Here is a 21,388-nt window from a genome sequence, read left to right as displayed (position 1 = left end):
TTAGAGTAGTTCAAAAAACAAAGCAAATGAGTAAAGAGTAACACTCCTGTGAGACGGTCTCATTCGTGAGACGGGTCAATCCTACCCATATTTATAATAATAAGTAATACTTTTGACATAAAATATAATACTTTTTAATGGATAACCCATATAAGAGATCCGTCTCATAAAAATGACCCTTGAGACTGTCTCATAGAAGTTTTTGTCATGAGTAAAAAGTTAATAAAAACAAAAAAATAAGAGTCCCCTGTAATCTTCATTGAGATTCGAACCTTTGCACTACTAACTGAAGTAAACACATCTAGAGATGGCAATGAGTCGGGGTCTAAACCCGACCCCGCATTGAACCTGGCCTAGCGGGGCGAGTTTAGACCCGACCAAGCAGGTCCAGATGCGGGTCCAAGGTTTGGCCGAACCCACCCCGCCAAAAAAATATATATTAAATATAAATATAAATTATATATGTATATATATTAACAATATATAATTATATTATTTATATTACATAATCAATACTTTATCCTTAATTTAAGTTTATAATATTTTTAGATTTAAAAAATTTTAATATATTATTATATTTTTAATATGAAAATATATTATTATGATTTTTTCTTAGTTATTAATTATTATTTTAATTAAAATTATATATTTTAACTTGTAAAAATATTTTTTATCTTAAATATTATTAATTTAAATTTGAAAAATAAATTTAATAATGATTTGTTAATTTTTTAACTTATTTAAAATTTTATTTAATATAATTTAAATTATATTTAATTTGGCGGATTCAACGGGTCTAACCCGGATTGGACCCGTCGGGTCCACGGTATGGGGCGGGTCGGGTCCACAGGGAGGCGGGTCGGGTCTCGGGTTTTCCCAAACCAACCTCGAACCTGCCCCGTTGTCATCCCTAAACACATCACCACCTAAGCTGCACGTCCCAGTTGTCAATTCATCTAACTTTTTATTTATATATATACATATACTAACAAAAAAATCATATATAATAATAAGACTTCGAAAAAAATTTTGGGGGGCCATGTTGTAGATCCGCCTCTAGGTCGTGATCGCTTCGGTATAATCGGTAATACCTTTCGGGAACAACTCTTTTTTTAAATATATATATATAATAATAATAATATAATTAAAAAAATATGATTTTGTTCCCTTTCAAATCGAATAAAAATAAAATTGTAGTTAACGCCCCATGATTTTGTTCCCTTTCAAATCTTAATAATATTTTTAGCTGGTAATCAAGTCCAACATTAAAATTAAAAGATTGATTTTTTGAAAAAAAAATTACGGTATTAATAACAAATACATAATTTTTTTTATAAAAATATTTACAAATCAAAATATGTTTATTTAAGTTAACAAATTTTTTTATAAGTATAACTGATTACAAACAAATTTATTTAATCTGTTTAATTTTTTACCTGTTAAATTTTTAATTTTTATCTTAATAATTTTTTTATTTGGTAATTAAATCGAAAATTAAAATTAAAAGTTTGATTTTTTGAGAAAAAAATTACCTTTTAATATCAAATACATAATCATTTTTTATATAAATATTTATAAATTAAATAAATTATAAAAACAAATTAAAAAATTTAAAAAAAAATTAAAAAAAAAAAGAAAAAAAGGCATGGGGTATTGCCGGGCGCAAGTCCCCATGCAACTAGCAGCGTCCGCTATCTATATGGCAGGGTCCGCTTTCGTCCGCTGCAAAATTATTTTGCAGGGTCCGCTGTCATCGACATCGTTTTAAAGTATTTTTGAAATGTTTTTGTACACTTCTTATTTTTGAAATATTTTATTTTTTTAAATTAAAAATAAAAAAACCCCAAAAACATCCACAGCGGAGTAATTTTCTCGCATCAGCCAGGACAATATCTAAAGACAGGGAGAGAGTAAAAAATTTGTGCATGACAAACGAATCCAAATATAAAATGTTTTTATTGTACGAAATATATAAGTATAACATCATATTTATTTTATTTCTCCCCTTTTTCATAAAAATATATTCTCTAGTAATTTCAAATTCACTACATATATGAATTATTATTAATCCAATAAAATAGTTTCAAAATTAAAAACAATTACATATTAGAGAAGAAACAGACATTCTAAATTGTTTTTCCTTCATAAAATACAACAATATATGATATATTTTTTCAGAAATATATTTTGAAACTAGATTAGAATTGGTGCTAAACAATTTTCGAATAAATCTAATTATTATCATTTTTTCGTGGAAAATTATATATATTTCCTGTAATTTGTATTTTTGTTATTTTTTAAATCTTTTTACAATGAATTTGTTTTTTTTAATATCGTAATTTGTATTTTTTTTCCTCATTTTTCATTTTTGTTTTATCAAAGTCTCAAAGGACTATATAAATTGATTCGTTTTCGTCGATCAAAAACTGGAAATTACAAGACCAAAAATATAATTTTATCAAAAAATTTCATAAGAAATAAACATTTCAAAATGACATGGTATCACGGATTTTTATTCATGAAACGAATCGAAAATTCTATCATGCGATTTATAATAAATACATAAGGAGTGTAAATTGACGTTACTTAAAAGCTTTATATATTATCAAAATACCATGCGATTTATGTACAATAATAAATACATAATAAATATATAAATAATAATAATAATAATAATAATAATAATAATAAATACATAAGGAGTGTAAATTGACGTTACTTAAAAGCTCGAAAATTCTATCATGGGTTGGTCAATGCTTCACACGACCACATCACAGTGCTTGGCGATGCCCGCTGGCTAATCGAGATCAGCCTCCCGCGACAATATCCCAGGATTTCTTGCAGTTGACTTTCGAGTGTTTTATGGGCCTTGGCCTGAGGGTATCCAGAGTTCGTGGGGCTGCTGATTTTCGATCCAAGAATCTGCTTCCGACAAATCTTGGAGCCATGAAGTTAGTTTTCGATTCACCCATGTTATGGTTATCGTTATCCCCTGCTGTCCGCTTTCTGTTTCTGATCCGTTGATTGGGTGTTAGTTTCTTGATGCGGTTTGCGGTTGGGATATGATTTCGGTTTGCTTCTTTTTGTTGTTTTGGTCCCTTCAAGATTGGATTTTTATAAAAAAACATCGGAAATATTTGATCATTTTGGCTCATGGGTAGATTGTTGTGATTCTGTTTGAATTTATGGTCGACCACTATTCAGCTTATGTTCATTCGTTATATGGGAACAGACATTTCGAGGAAAGATTTTGGGATTTAGTAGTCATTTTCTCTGATTATGAATCCCGATTACTGGTAAGGGATTGGCTGCTGGTGTTGCTCATCAGATTTTTTTTATATACAACTGTACTTGTAGTTAGTAAATTAGAAGTGCCTCTTATCTTGTTGCTTGGAAATTGACATTGCTTATGCAATGTTACAGTACTCTTTTAGTAATGGGGAAATAAAGATCACAGAGGGCATTCGGAATTTGCCACAAAAAACATGGAGTTTTGTTTTCTTCAACCTCTTGATACGTGCTTCACTCTTGTTTAACAATTTTGTGGTTTCCAACTCTGCGATTCGTTCGTCCTTCGTTTCAAATGTCAGTAACACTTCATAAAGTATTTCGCGACACTTGCAATCTAGAGGCTTCGTCAACCAATCCTTCTGTTATGTGTATAATATACATAACCTCTAAATTCAATGTACTTTGTATCAATGGTCGGGATGGTTGTGTTACTAGAGCTTTAGCTTTGTGCAATACCAAGATGTTACAGTTCCCACTCCATGATTCTCTTTGGTTCCTTTGAAGAACATTTGAGGTAAATTTCATCTGACTAATTGTGTTTTACATACTACAGAGCAAGAAAAATTTTCGGGATTTCTCTTTCTTTAATTATCATCAATATGGCCGCTATAATGGAGCGCGCTGATGAGAATCTCCTTCCTGCTGTTTATAAAGAAGTCAGTGAAACCTTTGAAGCTGGGCCATCTGATCTTGGATACCTTACGTTCATACGAAACTTTGTGCAAGGGTTAGCATCACCTGTTGCAGGTGTATTAGCCATGAATTATGACCGCCCAACCGTTCTTTCAATTGGCATTCTATGTTGGGCATTATCTACAGCAGCGGTTGGTGTAAGCAAATATTTCCTTCAAGTTGCATTTTGGCGAGCAGTAAATGGCGTTGGACTAGCAATTGTTATACCGGCACTTCAGTCTTTTATCGCAGATAGCTATTCGGATGGTGTGAGAGGTGCTGGATTTGGGTTTTTGAATCTTGTTGGAACAGTGGGAGGTATAGGAGGTGGTGCTATTGCAACAGTTATGGCTGGTTACAATTTTTGGGGAATGCCCGGATGGAGATTCTCCTTTATCGTGATGGCAAGTTTAAGTGCATTAATCGGGTTTCTTGTTTTTCGCTTTGTTGTTGATCCAAGAAGAGCTAGTGACGGTCATGATACGATCAAGATTTCTGATAGGTAAAGATTTGTCAACCATCTGTTTTCTCTTTATCTCAAGATTCAAAGATGATTTGTGAGTTGGTTTTTCTTTGATTTAGGGAGAATTTGATAGAGAAAGAAATTACAAGTTCTACGACTATATGGTTGGAATCATGGGCGACCATGAAAGCCGTTATGAAAGTGCCAACCTTTCGGTACATTGTTTTACAAGGTCTTGTTGGCTCAATCCCTTGGACAGCCATCGTTTTCTTCACCTTGTGGTTTGAGTTAATAGGTAGGATTTTTTCACATGTTCCTTTTCAGTGAAATTTCCACCAATTTGATTCTTGATGAAATGAGCCAAACTTGCCTCAAGACTAGCTCATTCATGCCTAAACTTTTTCTCTCAGGCTTTGATCACAACAGTGCAGCAGCTTTGGTTGGTCTTTTCGCTGCTGGGTGCGCTCTAGGGTCGTTTCTTGGAGGTGTAATAGCCGACAAAATGTCCCAAATATACCCTTTAGCTGGACGTGTCATGTGTGCACAGTTCAGCTCATTTACAGGAATCCCATTTTCAATATTTCTTCTGACTGTCATCCCACAAACTGTAACCAGCTACTACACATTTGCTGTCACCTTATTCTTTATGGGGCTAACAGTAAGTTGGTGTGCAACCGCCACAAATGGCCCTATGTTTGCTGAGGTTGTCCCCGTAAAACACCGTACCATGATATACGCCTTTGATCGTGCTTTTGAGCTGTCATTCTCCTCGTTCGCAGCCCCCCTTGTGGGGATCCTTGCAGAGAAGATGTACGGGTACGATCCCAAGTCTGTGGATCCGGTTCTTGGGTCGCCTAGAGAGGCGTATGCTTTGTCGAGAGGGCTTATCTCGATGATGGTGGTTCCTACTGCCTTGTGCTGCTTGTTTTACACTCCTTTGTACTGGACTTTTAAGCAGGACAGGGAGAATGCTAGGCTAGGTGGTTCCAAGGAAACTGAGATGCTATGATTTTTGCTTCAGATGGACAAAAATGTTTTGTTAAATTTTATTTCTTTTCAATTATCAAGAAAAATGTGAGGTTCACCTTTCTTTACTTTGTAGCAATCATATGATATTTTTTTAAACCATTTTGTGTGAGGGATTTATCATGAACGTTCCATACACACACACACCAAACTCATCAGATCTCTTTGGAAGAACACATAATTAGCTGAAACTGGAAAAAAACAATTAAATTTGTAAACTAATCAAGAATTATTTAAGCGTTGTGGATATGATTTTAATTTTTTTATTCGAAATTTTACTTATTTTAAAATATTTTTAAAACTTATATACTTCCATAAATGCTTACTTTTTCTAAATTTCATGAATGTTGAGGAACTTAAAAAATTATATAATTTCCGAAAGTTTAATTTTTATACAATTCCATTAATTAATAGTGAGTGACATAAACCCACACACAACGAAATTAAATTAATTTCCCCCCCTAAATCATGGGATATTTCTTAAAGCTATGGAAGTGGGTGTCAAATAAAACGCAAGTAAAATGTACTTCAAATAAGCTTTCAACCCAAAATAATTGGAATTAAATATACATTAACGTACCATTTAACGCGAAAGATAAAATATGATTTCATTATCGTAAATCATATAATGTTTTGTTCAAGTTTTATAAATATATGGTTAAACTCATAGATCATCATATTATCTATATACACGAATTTATAATCTAAATATTACATATATCATTCATCGTCTCATCCAACGTATTAATTATTGTTTAATAAAATAAAAATTTATATATCATTTATCGTCTCGTTAACCATTGTTTAATAGAATAAAAATTAAATCGTGATTAGTATTTGCAAATACGAGGTAAGTTGGAAGATGGGAAACAAGAGCTTGAGTTGTCGGGATAGACTTGACATCCATTTATTAATCGGTTTTTTGCTTTGCGAAGAGAAAGAGGCCAAATTAATCCACGTACTAAACAACTCATCATCCAAAGCATAAGGAATCCTTCAATTAAAATAATCCCCCTAAAAAGAATTTAAAGCCATAATCAATTCGTTTTCTAGATCTTGAGAATCTCTTTTAAGAATTTCCGATCTTGTATATTCAGATTCACTATAGTCTATACATAATTATTTTTAACATCAATCATACAATATTTTTAAATGATTAATGTTGCTTAGTAGGAGGTTTGAATTGGAATTCGATATTTATCGCTCGAATGCCTCACATATAAAAGTCGAAAAACATGTTAAGAAAGCGACAAGGAGAGTGAAAGTATTGAAAATAGTCTTTGTTAGACCTGAAATTTTACTCTCGGTGTGTTTGTGTCAAATGTTTGTGAACATCTCTTCGCATAATAAAAAATATTGATACAAAAACGATAATGTTACTCTTGATATAATCAGTGTTCTAAAAGGCACTGTCTAGACCCGTTTAGGCGTCGCTTAGGCGCTAGACGGTTGCTCATCACCTCGCTTTCTTGTTAGGCTATGCATCTAGGTGTTACCCGCCTAATCTCCCGCCTTGTGCGCTGCCTAGGATTACAGAAATCCGCCTAGGCTGTTACTATTTTTTATTAAAAAAATTAAAAATGAAAAAATAAAAGAGAGACGCGAAGCGAGAAACAAACACAAAAAAAAAGAAGAAGAAGCGCATAAAAAAAAGTCAAAAAAAAATTAAATATCATATTACATATGAAGACTTTATATCTATTAATATTTATCTTGTTGTTGTTGTTGTTATTATTATTATTATTAAAATTTTATAAGAGTTTCGTATAAAAATTGAAAGAATTATATTTTATGGTAAAACTCATGAATATTTCAAGTTATTTATTATTTAGTTTTTTTAAAAAAAAACCACCTAGACGTTTCGTACAAAAATTGAAAAACATAAATATAAAAATTATATTTTATAGTAAAACTCATGAATATTTTAAGTTATTTATTATTTAGATTTTAAAAAAAAACCGCCTAGGCCCTGCCTAAGCGGCTAGGTGCTAGGCGCTAGACGGTGGGTCGCCGCCCGCCTACCGTCTAGCGCTTTTTATAACATTGGATATAACATAGAATGAGATGACCCATGAATATGTAAAGTCATTAATGTCATCTTTGATTCCATTCACTTTACTATATTGTGATGCAATTTGATCAACACTTTTGTAATTTAAACAAGAAAAACACACACATTATGTGAATTTATTTAACACATTTTTTGGATCGGGCACACTTCGGTGCGAAAGATATATAATGTGTATTGATTATTTCTTTGCCTTTTTAAAAAAAGAAAATTGTATATTGATCGTTTTCATATCTTTATTTCATCTCAATAATCTCATTGTAGATTTGAATTATATAATAAATTAAAAATTATATATCGAACTAATCATGGAAGTAGCGCATTCATTTCCTCAAAAGATGAGATGATTTTAAACTATACAACTTAAAATATATGAAAACTAATTTTATATTAGTACATTAATGACTAAAGTTTGTTCTTATCCTTTTCCTACCACTTCCAATTTACTTCGTTTAACAATATATTCCATATGTATAATTAATTTTAAATACATAATATTATAATTTATATATGTATAATATTATGTATATAAAATTATTATTTCTTATTATTTTAATATCTATATATTATTATTATTATTTCTTAGTATTTAATAAAGCAAGAGGAGTTGATACTAACCATATTTGATATTTTTATGCAATTTGCCAAATATAGTCTTCATATCAACAATAAAAAAGAATAATTTCTATGTGTTATTGTGTAAATTTAAAAAATACCCTTCCAACTCTAATACAAACATTACTCCCATATTCTTATCAACTGCTCTTGAATTTTTATACATGCATTTTATTAGAACCGACATGCACAAACATGGATTGGATTAGTGAGAGCGAAAGTTTTATTATACATTCAGTTCATTTCAAATTACACACTGTTTTTTCAATTCCACTCACATATATTATATTACGCATACATTGTGTGTGTGCGGTAGCTAGTTATTATATGAAAGAAGAGACAATAATAAAAACTGTGACTTAGTGAAAAAAAATTCTAATCCCAAAAATACCTCACACTCCAAGTTTTGGTTTCACATTTCTTTTAAACATCGTTCAATTTTTTTTATTATTATTTTTTAAAAAAAAATAGCGGTTATCTTAAATTTTAAAAACAAAATGTAATATATTTCATTAAATAAAAATCTTCACATCTCATGCGTTCACCTGAGATATTAAGATAATGTTTTTTTTTTCTCTCATATTTTATTTTATAATACTACTTTCGTTCCAATTATATTGTTAATGTTTCATTTTTTGTTTGTCCCAAATATATATTCATATACCATATTTAGTAATATTTTTTTACACTTTTTTACTAATATACACCTATTAACTACATCTTAAAAATTGTGCAATCATTTTTTAATACATTGAATAGAGATAAAATATGAAATTTATATAAAATTTGATTTCTCAATATATTTTTCTTAATCTATGTGAAAATCCAAAAAGAACAATATATATGGCACGGAAGGAATACTATGTTTTGAAAACAAAATAATTATCTCATTTTATTTAGAAAAAAACAGTATATATAAACACGCATCGCATGCCTAAAATCGCTTATATAGATTTAAAACTTAAGCCTTATCCTTGTTGCTTAAGCTAACAAGCAACTTGCCTCATTATTATTTTATTTTATAGTTAAGGCCTTGATTCCCGCTGTCACCGCCAGCCTAGGCCTAGATAGCACACGGTCGTGATCCTACCCATTTTACGCCTCATCACATTAATAAAATTATAAACTTTAGCAAAATTTTATAAATTAAAATACGCACAAACAAAATTTAATATATATTCGAATTTAACTGTTTTATTGCTCAAATTTAACTACTACTACCATTTTACTGAACAATATTTCAATCAACAAAATCTGAGTTTCAAATTTCAATATTCTTAAATCGATTTATTACAAAATAAAAAGTGTCTCGTTTTCACCCAAAAACAAAAAAACAAAAAACAACTATAATTTTCTTCCAGTTTTTAACATCGCTCTGAAAATTCTCTAGCATTGACAACTTGCCTTGTTTTGTTACGAGGATCCAAACAAACAAAAGGACCTGATGCATCACATCATTAAAATAATATTTTAAAAAAATGAAATTTTGATTATTTTTTTTCGAATTAAAACTATATGAAAATTTATATTAAAAAATGTAAATATCCCACAAAACTATCTTACGGATATAGATGAGATGAGTCGATTTGATCTAAACAAACAATGAAAAATAATATTTTTGACATAAATTTTTTTTAGTTATATCGGGTTAAAGATTTGTTTCAATGCATTGATTTATAAGACCTTTTCATATGAATTTTTGTAAATAAAAAATAACAAAATTGAGGTGAATGAGTTAGTTCGACTGTACCTTTCAATGTTATCTATAGCGTTGATTCAGTGACTACAAAAAAATCGCTTTCATATGATGTCATGTATTAGGCGGCGTGAAAAAACATATCCTTTTTGTTACGGCTCCGGCTGGCATTATAGTCTGTATATTCACACGAGTGTTAACTAAATAAATCAATTACCATTTTCTATATTACGATTATGGGTGAAAGATTTAAAGATTCAGAGAGCGTGCGTTTGAAAATGAACTAAAAGCGTTATGGTTGCTTCTTTGGCTTTGCTTGCTATTTTCTTTTTTTCCTAAATAAAGTACTTTAACTTTTGGAGTGTATGAGGACAAGAAGTAACCATCATTAACCCCCTAATATTTAGTAAACATCATCCATAATTTCATAAATTGTCATTAACTACACCTTAATCATCTAAGAACCATTAATCATATGCTCACCAAAACGCAAATTTGGTAAAAACAAATAATGCTAGCTAGAATAGCCACACGAACACGTAAATTAGAAAGCGTACTCGTAAATTTTCGGGGAAAAAAACTATTCACATCGTAATATATGTAAATAACATATTGTATGAAATAAAAAATGGGAAGAACAACGGCTCAATGCTTTGAAATCATTTTTATTTTTATGTGACACTCACACTAGTATGAAAGTAAGTATATTATTGGTTTCCATGTTTAGTTTTTGGCACCCCTCAAGTAAAATTACCTAACTTTAAAGCTTTACTTATCCAAGAAAGTGTATCTAAATTTGTCATTACAAGTGGCAAATAAATGTTGCACTTGTAGCAACAAGATACACTACATTGTCCACTTGTTCATTTCTCGTACGTTCTTCCCTCGCTTTTTCAATTTGCAAAATTAACTATATATATTGCATTCACATGACACACACACACACATATAGATTCTAGCTAGTTGCTTGGAATAATTTTCATCGTCCTCTTTGTTCAAAATTTGCGACCCGAATTATGTTAAAATATCATCACATGGAAGCTTCATGATCTTTGTGATGCTAGATAAAAATTTATTTAATTACCTTATCCCAAGGCATGGTGATTGGTTGATATAGTCAAGGCTCGAATTCATGAATATAATATATTATATTACATGGTGACAAGTAATATTATATTTCACGTGTTTTTTAATCTATAATCTCTTTCACAATTTGAGTCATCATCGCGGCCAGACTCATTAATCCACTATCCCGGGAATTTATCGGTTTACTTCCGTGTGTGTAACACTTTGTTACGTTGATTCAAGATGTGATCTTCACACATATTGCATTTTGTCATGTATAGTCTTTATTTTTACAAATTAGGCTCATGTGACATCTATTTTATATCCGTCATCTAAAAAATGATTAATCTAAATTGTTACGAGAGTTTTTTCTAATCTTTTATTAAATGATAAATTATTTCAAACATTATTTTGCACGTGCTATGATCACACGCCATTAATAAAAGGGGTTTCATTCTCCATCCATTGAAATCCGATGAAATGGTCAAATGACTATAATACCCTCTCGACGAGTCTCGTTCATACTTCATACAATGAATGAATATAGTGTCCGGATCACACAAGAAACCTCGCTTTCCATTTTCTGCATACCCCCATCAAATCAATCACGTTTTCACCAAATTAATTCTTCCTTTTCTAGGGGGCATCTCAGTCGTAAAGCCTATACTATCCAAACACAATATTTTGACAAAACATAAGCATATATATATTATTCCTAGAAGAATTGAGAAATAAAACAATTTAGAACACATTTCATTCGCGATTGATATAATTACATAATATAAAGATAACGCACAAAAATGTTTCGATAGCAATATATATTATCATGTATTAGTAATGTAAATAATTAATCATAAATGGCATTCTTGGAAATCCCATCAAACAATTCAACACCAAGACCCAAATCCAAGCATCCGCCTTTATAAATTGAAGTCATCCTCCACTCACTCATTTCCAAATTCTTCCCATGTTTTTTCCTAGCTAGCTACAGCAACACATACATACAAGAAATCAAACGAGACAAGAACATTAAAGGTGATGGACCCTCCTAAGTACGATCCTCGAATGCTACTCGACATTTCTCAGTTATATTCTTCTGAATCTTACAGCCAAATTCTACCAGAACAAGGTCAGGAACATATATGTTTTTTTTTCACAAGTTTCGAGATATATTTTCTTTAGTTACATGCGCGTGTGTGTGTGTTTTTTAGGGAAGGAAAATACGGCGAAGGCGCGGCGGAGACGTAAGAAGATGAAGAATATGGATGGAGAAAATGGTGGGGTGACGTCGATGTTGAGGAAGACGAAGCTGAACGAAGAGCAAGTGAATGTTTTGGAGACGAATTTTGGGAGCGAGCATAAACTGGAGTCGGAGAGGAAGGATAGGCTGGCGGCGGAGCTGGGGCTGCAGCCGCGTCAGGTGGCGGTGTGGTTCCAGAACCGCCGGGCCAAGTGGAAGAGCCAGAAGCTGGAGGAGGAATACTCCATGCTTAAGTCCCAACATGACTCCGCCGTCGTAGAAAAATGCTGCCTTGAAACTGAGGTACGTACGTACGTATTATTTTTCTTGAGCTCAAGAAAAATGTATGTATATATATATAAATATCGACACCAAATTGATTTCTTTTTTAAATTTATAATATCACGTAAAACCCAGAAAAGAAATAAAATTTAGAGTTTTCATGGCAAAAACATCACGTAAATCGTAAACACCGCGACATTATCATCGACGCATATTTGTGACGTTTAAGGCGAATAATCGGATTCGGGTCGACTTGTGTACGTGCAGCTTTTAAAGCTTAAAGAGCAACTAAATGACGCAGAGAAGAAGATACAGAGGCTATCAAGCAATAGTCCAACTTCATCCTTCTCAATGGATCCATCATATGTTGGGGAATTCGGAACACAAGGATTAGAAAGCGTGTTTTACTTTCCAAACAACGCTTTTGTTCCCGGCATGCAATGGGATCATTTTTACTGTGTGTGATTAAATATCCTTAGTAATTTAGTTCATTAGGGTGGGATATAATATAATGTCTGTTTATGTAAAACAGTGAAACAACTAAATGTATGTATTATGTATATTTTTCATGCTTTTCATGTCAGTTAGTGTGATGCAAGATTGTAAATTAAATATAATTAATGGAACTTACTTTATTGCCAGTCCATTTTGTCGTGATTCTTGTATTTAATTAGCATACTCTAATTAATTTCGGGGTACTGCGTGAATAAATTTAAACAAGGAGTGGCATGCGTATGATTTGTCAATGATCTTTGAAATTAAGCCGAAAAATGAGAAATTAGAGGTAATCAATAAAATCAACGCTAATTTTCTTTTTTTATGGAGAACAGCAGCAGGAACCATTTGAGAGTGCAATTAAAACCTTGGAAGTATGTTAGACTTGTAAACAATAAACAATACTAGATAAGTCATATACGAAAAGTTCGATCAAAAATACATTTGTAGGAGTCATCGAATCCGTGATCATTTAACATCAGTTTAACTATTTCACAAACTCAGATAAGATATATATGGGGATAAATTCAAAGTAAATTTGAATGAACTCCCCAACGTGTAGAACAAATCGTTAAATTTTAAATGTAAATTTTCAAAATTATTGAAGTCGGCCCCAAAACTTGAATCCCTTTGTGCATTCGCCGCCGTAACTTTATAATATAGCCTAGTTGTCAATCCTTGCCAAACTTGGGTGCCAACAATTGCAATTTCAGTAAGTTTCACTCTCAACGTAACAATAAACATTGGTGTAATTTCGTAGTCAATCGACTTATCAAAATTTTGGAGAACGTAATGTAAGAGTAACACATTTTTTTGCCATTACAAAATATTCAGGCCACTTATTAATACTTAGGCTTGTAAGCTTAGATTTTGCCACTACAAAATGAACTTGAAGTCTTGGATCCCATCCAACATAGACCTGCCACAGAATGTGAGACAAAAAAAATAGAGAATATGATATCCATCTTTGTTTATTGAGCCAAGTAATACTATGCTATGTCACAAACAACCAAACCGGAAAACAAACTCATCCAAATTTTTCATATTACAAACTAAAGGCCTATGAATCATCCAGAGCAGCATCAATGAAGAAAAAGTATGAAGGAACAAGTGTACTAACCTTTCGGGTTTCTTGGCGTACCAATTTCGGATAAAATTGAGTTAATCGGGGTCGTCGTCACTCTGCTAGCTGTAGTGTGCAACCCCAGATTCTTTGAGACCCTATATAGAATTTTATCTGAGTGATCATTAGATGCAACTCCAAAAGTTAAACTACAATGCTTGCAGTTATATTCATCTTCCAGCTGTTCCAACTTCTCCGAAGTGAGAAACTGTTTTCCCAAGCATCTCTGATCTTTGTGGGCGTGTCTGAGATATTTCTGATCCTTGTGGTTCTGAGACAAACTTAGAGATGCAAATTAGGTAGATTATACAAATTCAGTATAATAAGAAGGCAATACCTACATCTACAGAAACAATAAAAAGGACAATTACAGATCAACAAAGACCATAGCTACTCATCCTACTGGTTGAAAGTTTATTTTTCATCTCATCATCAGCCAAAGTATTTGGATATCAATCACATACTCGATAGCGTTGAATGAGGTTTTTGGCACCTTGATATAGAATAGCACTTGTTTACTTTTAATATGGGAACAAGAAGACTTGGGTGCGCCACAAGATCATGTGAATTTTAAAACTAAAATATATGAGTTACTGCAGCAATTCCTGGTTATCCATAATTGCACAAGGCTATGGCATATGAGGGCAATTTTATCCATCGGAATCTTTTTAAGCATAAACACCTGTTCTTCCTTTATCTACTGATGGCTTCAATTTCAGTGCAGGTAAACGAGAAACAAGAACTCAATAAAAACAGCGGACAAGCTTTAAATAAATACAGCTAGACAAGGGGTAAATAAAACTCACCAACAACAAGCAAATATCTAAAATGTTTAACACGCACATAGATCCCCTTGTTGTCTTTGTATGTAACTACTAACAGACACTTTAAATGGGCTATTATACGCTACCTGAGATAAAAATCACCAGCATTTTTAATAGCCCATTTAAATGGCAAGGCATTATCATCTTATTATCCAGCAGCATATGAGTAAGATAAGCTTTGAAGCACTGAATTTGCAAGTAAAGAAGTGTCCATACACCTACCAATTCATAGGCGTCCCTTGAAATAAAAAAGTGTGGAAGAACCCATGGAAGCAAACGCTGCAGGACGATAAATTACTAATTATCTGGGAAAGAAAAGCCACGTTCCCTGATAAAGCTTCTCAATTCCGGTTGTGGAAAACTGCATTCCTTAGATTTTTGTGAACTTAAATCTAGCTGTCGTGGTGACTTAAAACAGGCAGGATTGTCATTTGGATCAGTCACGTGAAATGTAGATTGATTGCCTTTTTGATCAGTCACGGGAAATTCTGCGTCCTTTTTGCCTCTCACCCAATCCTGAAGCATTTCCTCTGTTTTTGGCTCAGGCAACAAATGTTTTGCCTTCATTTCTTGATAGTAATTGTATGCCTCCTCTAGTTTCCCATTCAAAAAGAGACCGTGTATCAGCACAATGTATGAGCTTCGATCAGGATCAAGTCCATTCTTGCTCATCTCGCTCCACAGTTGGAAGACATTGTCAAGTTGTCTCCAGCGGCAAAACTTCCTGATCAACATTATATATGTGTCATGGCTTGGATGGCATCCTGTTATATGCATCTTCTGCAAGAGCTCAAACACTTGTTCTCCCGTCTTCAAAATACGAAAGAAAGCATGGTAAGTGCGGATAGTAGGGAAACGGCGTCTTTCAATCATCTCATCAAACACTAGTTTAGCTTCATCAAATAGCTTGAATTTACAAAGAGGCATGATGAGCGAGTTATAAGTGACTGAATCAGGAGTAAAACCCTTCTCATCCATTGTTTTCATGAGATTTCGAGCTTCTTTCTGAAGCCCGCCTTTGGCCAGAGCAAGAATCACTGCATTGTAAACTTTCTTGTCCGGTTCAATGCCCAATGCTTTCATCTCGTCAAACAATCGCAGCACCTTGTTCAAGTTGCCAACTTTCGAATAGCAAGACAAAATACTAGAATAGGAATAAACATCATACCTGATCCCTCTCCTCTCCATCTCCCACCAAATTCGGTTTCCCTCACGGGAGTCACCAACCACATTAAACCATCCATTAAGAATAATGTTAAAACTTTTGGCGTTGAGAGGAAACACAGTTTGGTTGCAGAAAAGTAAATGTTCCGCATCTTTGACATTCTTGTACCGACAGAGCCCCGAGAGCAGGCCTTGGAATTCAACCAGTCCAATCTCAAACTTATATTTCTTGTGTGCATAAAAAGCGCTGATCGCCTTTGCCACGTCGTGCACAGCCGCATATTTCCAGATCATTATCAATATTGTCCGTGGAGTCAAAAGAGATGCGGCTTGCATATCATTGATCAAACTCCAAGCTGTATCGAACTTTTTGAACTTACCCAGAATAGCTATCATCGAGTGGAATTCCCGCACAGAATGCTCGTACGCTGGCTGCCTGCCAGCCCACAGAAAGAAGGTGAATGCTTTTTCCCAATCATTCCGTGTTCGAGAAATCACATCAGAAACTAACTGGTGTGTCACCTTCACTCCGCATCGGTCGAGTTTACTACACTTTTCTTGAGCAGGGCACGTCGACAAAATGTCCAAGATAGTTTTTGCATCGCAAGAAGGGCCTTGATCTACAACACCTTCACAATCTAACAACTCGCACTCGGTACCATTCTCGAACTCAGGCTCAACATCACCCTGGCCGTGTCTCGGGGATGAAAAAGACCTGAAAAAGAATGGTTTTGCAGCATAAGTCACATCCAATGGAGCAGTACAAAGGTAGTAGTCGCAAACTCTACTACCGGTACTGATACTAGGCTGTCGGAACAGAGAACAAAGAGGGCCTTGCACATTTCCCGTTATGTGATTGAAATTGATGTTCTTTCGAAGCCCAAGAATGATGGTAGACATACCCACCAGCTTTCTTCTCATCTTTCACGCACTGCCTGAGAGGAAATTCAACAGTGTGGCACGCGACGAGAAAATGTTTGAGAAAATGACTGACTAATAAAAATGCTATTTTCCTTAAGAACCAAAGAATCCACGGTCCAGATCACTTGAAAGTGTACTTATAAAAAATGCTATTTTCCCCAAAAAAAATTTAAAATATCTTTTAAAATATATTTAATTATTATCAAAATAAATAAGTATGATGCGTTCAAAAATTTTCGCATCACGTATATTATTGGTTCGAAAAATATTTTGGGATAATTCGGCTCGATTTATTGAAAAAATTGGTTCGTTGATTATCGTTTTGAGCTAATTTATTTGATGTGAAATTTTTAAGCGCATCAAATTATATTTAAAACAATTATTTGGAAAACGTATTTAAACAACAAATAATATTTATATATATATATATATATATTGTGTGCCACACCGATAATGTAAATGAAAAGTGATGATATTATATGATCGAAGCTATAATTGAATTTTTAAGATTACACAAAATGATATTATTTTTTGGTGGAAAAAATTAACAAAATACGGTGACCGACATTTTCAACATCTTTGTTAATATGGCTTTTAATTCATAATAAATTCGCACGAGATTCTATTGAAGACGTACAAGGTAAAAGATCTAATCATTTTACGTCAAATTACTTCTTTTATATATATTATTTATTATTATTGTAGTTATATATATATATATATATATATATATATATATTTATACATAGATTAATAAACTGTTCGAATTATTATTATTATTATATATATATATATATTTATACATAGATTAATAAACTGTTCGAATTATTATTATTATTATTATTATTATTATTATTATTATCATGATTATTATAGATTTTGGGAAAAATTTTGATTTAAGAGGTGTTTGACTAATCTTATTAAAAATAATTATTAGAGCACTTTAAAGGCTTATAAAATTTCACACTTATTTAAAAAACTAAATTGTTAAACTGTATGGATGAATTTATTTTAAACGCATTAAAAATTTTGATGTGTTTGATATAATAAGATTTTTTTATTGTCAAAATTATCAAAAAAATATATATAATAATATGAATTTTATTTAAAAATAATTTAAAATTTTATCATAAGTATTAAGCTATTAAAAAAAATAAAAAAATATTTCATATTTTAATTTTTAAAAATTAATATTATTTGGTAATTTAATTTTAAAAAAAATTAATATTTTATAAATGAAGGACATGGCGGAGATTTATGAAAATATAGAAGGTTATTTTGGAGAAGTAAAAGTTTACAATGAAATCTTTTTTAAAAAAAGTTGGATCACCCTAGCTTTTTCAAAAAAATAAATAAATTGTCAAACAACTTGTTTTGACTGTTTATAAGTTGTTTGACCAAATTATTGTCAAAAAAATTAAAAAAAAAAAGTACTAAATCTTTTAAACTTAATCAAACACTTTTTAAATCAGTTATGGTGAAGAAATCATTCTACAAACACTATGATTATTTGTTATTCTTATAATATGACATAATAATTTAACATTGAAGTCTATCTAATATTATGATTTTGTCTTAAGTACTATTCATCATTCATCAAAACAAAAAATGAACATGATGAAGAACAAAATACACAACTTTATGAGCTACACTATTGGTCAATTTATGCTCATAAATAATTTATGAAATCATCAGTGTCTTCAAAAGATCTTGAACTTCTCAAGCACAAACTCCAACATAACCAAGGTCTGCATATATTGCAACAGATAAATAAATTAGAATTCAAAAAATACAATTAGAATTTGTAGTTAATTTTTTTCTTACTATTTTTAAAAACTTGAGTGCCGTCAAGACAATTAATCAATAATGTTGCAATCTCTAGACTATATTACACACAATTGACGAATTCATAAGATAGTATTTGAGAATATTTATAGGAAGCTCAAAAGTATTTTTTAAATGCACTGTCAAACAATACTTAAATCTTATGTTCCATACCTACTACCTAGTGTTTGTAATTTAATAAAAAATATTTTTTATTTGAATAATTGTCGTAATAAAGAGACCAAATGAATTCTTATAAAGCTCTACTACTTTAATAAGATATATAGTTCCCTTCAAATTAAAAATATAATGAAAATGTTGTTAATTCCTAATTTTTATATGAAAATAAAATTAAAACCGTTTTTTTATTAAAAAAACACATAAAAGCATCAAATTTGGAGGAAACCACAAATCACTTTTTAACAGCAAACACCTCTGATACATGACATGCATGCATCATATCCACATTGATAAAGACGACTTCATAATTTTGATGATGAATAAACAAATCAATTAGAACAATGAATAACAAAATGCATAAGTTCAAATCGATTTGATATCAAGAAAAATTAATATATTGATCTGGATATATTAGACAAGAACAAAACTATTTTTTGAAAGACAGATAAGAGAAGATGAAATCAAATCGAACAATCAGACCAGATCAGCTACGCAACAAGCTAGAAGGCTAAAATACAAGAAATTTATTGGAGATATAAACATTCCACTAAATCCTTTTTTGAACGTTGCAGAGGAGCGTTTATAAATACTTGATGACATTTGGAGATCAACAACTTTTGCTCTCAAGTTTTCTGAACTCAAAAAGATTATCAAAGTCTTCATTAAGCAAGTTCTCATGTAATCATACAAGTAGCAGATCAAAGTTTCATTCACAGAGTTCAAACTCACTTATATCAGATCAATTGATTGAGATCACTCTGTGATACTCAAATCAGCCTATCGAAGCATATTTTACTTGGAATTCAAACTTGTAATTCAGACAGATAATGGTTTGTATTGAAAAATTGATGCAAGAAATTCGTTTCAATAGTTGATTGAATCGGATTTACACAATAATTCTTATAATAAAATCGTTTTAGAAATATAAGAAAGAAGAATGAGCTAAGGTATTTGTTTTACATGGTATGATTATATATCACGTCTTTGCCGTTCAAAATTTGTGTTGCCGCAATGAAAATTGGCACAAGCCCAACAGAACAAGTTGATCGATACAAGCCCATTTTGAGCAACCAATCAGTATTGCAGATGAGATCATTGATCTTTTTGGTCCAGACAGATATATATAGTCCAATATGTGTTGGAAAATAATAATAAAACCTTTTCTTAAAAAACATATCTATACTATATATAAAATTTGAGGCACCTATACTAATCGAATTGATCTGTTTATGTGACACAAAAGTCAAATTACTCATCTAACCTTAAAAAATCATAATTCATTTATATAGATAAATGACAAAACGTCTATATCAAAATTTTTTTCTCTTTTATAGGGGTGCAAACGAACCGAACCTGTTCGTGAGCTTTACGAGTCCGCTCGATAAATATTTGATTCGTATTCGAGCTTATCGAACTCAAGCCAAATTCGAACAAGGATTAAGATGAAAGATTTAATCATTTTACTTCAAATTAGTTTTTTTTAATATATATTTATATATAGAGACTTCGAATTGGTATTACTATTATTATTATTATTATTATTATTATTATTATAACATAATCACACACACGCATTGTGTGTGTATAAAACCATTTAATTATATATTTAGTGTTGTATATTATGTATAAATATTATTTTTTTCAATAATATTTAAATTTATTATTTTTTTAATTTCTAAAATAAAATAAAAAAAAATTTAAAATTTATTTATCAATTTATCTTATCTATATTATGGTTAGTTGAGAAACATATGGAACTATATATGAATAAAATCTTTATTTATTTTTATAGTTTCAAGGGCAATTTTGAAAAAAAAAAAAAAAAAAGTTAGCTTCCACTCTAAGGGTAGCATCGACTTAACCCTATCTAAGATACTCAACTATTATATATAGTTTTCTAAAAAAAAAAAAAGAAACTATAATATATAGTATAGATATATATAGCATTTGGGATAAAAATTTTGATCTAAATCAAATATGGTAAAGAAAAAACATTATAAATATATAATCCATAGCATACGCTATATAATGGAAAGAAACTGCATTCTGCAAACACTATAATTTTTATGCTCATAACAATTTAACATGTAATTCTAAAAGTATATACGAAAGATAATATATAATCTGTAATTTATAAAAATAGTTTTTTGAGAATAAATTTGAATAAAAAAATTAAATCAAATAAGAAAAAGAGAAAACAATAAAACACATTAATTTTAAAATAAATTTTAAATTTTTATTTGAAAGAGAACGTGATATAATTTTTAAAATAAATTAGTTATTGAAGAGTCACATAAATAAATAATTAAGAAAAAACACACACATTAATTAGGTAGTAATAAAAAAAGATAACCATGTAAATTCACAAATAAACTCACATATTTAAATAGATATAATATAATAGAAATAGAAATAGATAATAGATAATAGATATAATAA

The 21,388-nt window shown here is 31.1% G+C and overlaps 3 protein-coding genes across 4 annotated transcripts; 2 read left to right on the top strand and 1 right to left on the bottom strand.

Moving 5' to 3' along the window:
• Positions 1–2,727: 2,727 nt before the first annotated feature.
• On the top strand, positions 2,728–5,541 carry LOC140882908 (uncharacterized). Its single transcript, XM_073289156.1, has 4 exons — positions 2,728–2,951; positions 3,845–4,465; positions 4,546–4,721; positions 4,837–5,541. The coding sequence occupies exons 1-4, from the start codon at positions 2,863–2,865 to the stop codon at positions 5,433–5,435; spliced, it is 1,485 nt and encodes a 494-aa protein (XP_073145257.1). The 5' UTR covers positions 2,728–2,862; the 3' UTR covers positions 5,436–5,541.
• Positions 5,542–11,744: 6,203 nt separating this feature from the next.
• On the top strand, positions 11,745–13,059 carry LOC140884494 (homeobox-leucine zipper protein ATHB-40-like). Its single transcript, XM_073291267.1, has 3 exons — positions 11,745–12,025; positions 12,108–12,439; positions 12,686–13,059. The coding sequence occupies exons 1-3, from the start codon at positions 11,935–11,937 to the stop codon at positions 12,881–12,883; spliced, it is 621 nt and encodes a 206-aa protein (XP_073147368.1). The 5' UTR covers positions 11,745–11,934; the 3' UTR covers positions 12,884–13,059.
• A 608-nt stretch (positions 13,060–13,667) lies between these two features.
• On the bottom strand, positions 13,668–17,087 carry LOC140883231 (pentatricopeptide repeat-containing protein At5g15010, mitochondrial). 2 transcript variants are annotated; one of them, XM_073289616.1, is made up of 3 exons: positions 15,083–17,087; positions 14,034–14,317; positions 13,668–13,832 (listed from the first exon to the last, which is right to left on the bottom strand). In XM_073289616.1, the coding sequence occupies exon 1, from the start codon at positions 16,943–16,945 to the stop codon at positions 15,158–15,160; it is 1,788 nt and encodes a 595-aa protein (XP_073145717.1). In that variant the 5' UTR covers positions 16,946–17,087; the 3' UTR covers positions 13,668–13,832; positions 14,034–14,317; positions 15,083–15,157. The 2 variants fall into 2 exon arrangements, with proteins under 2 accessions (XP_073145717.1, XP_073145716.1); XM_073289615.1 differs by having other exon boundaries at positions 14,034–14,307.
• Positions 17,088–21,388: the final 4,301 nt, after the last annotated feature.

The sequence above is a fragment of the Henckelia pumila genome, chromosome 2 (genome assembly GCF_033568475.1).
Source record: "Henckelia pumila isolate YLH828 chromosome 2, ASM3356847v2, whole genome shotgun sequence".
Lineage (NCBI taxonomy): Eukaryota > Viridiplantae > Streptophyta > Magnoliopsida > Lamiales > Gesneriaceae > Henckelia > Henckelia pumila.
Note: the sequence above shows the minus strand (reverse complement) of the source record. Positions and strands in the feature narration are given on the sequence as shown.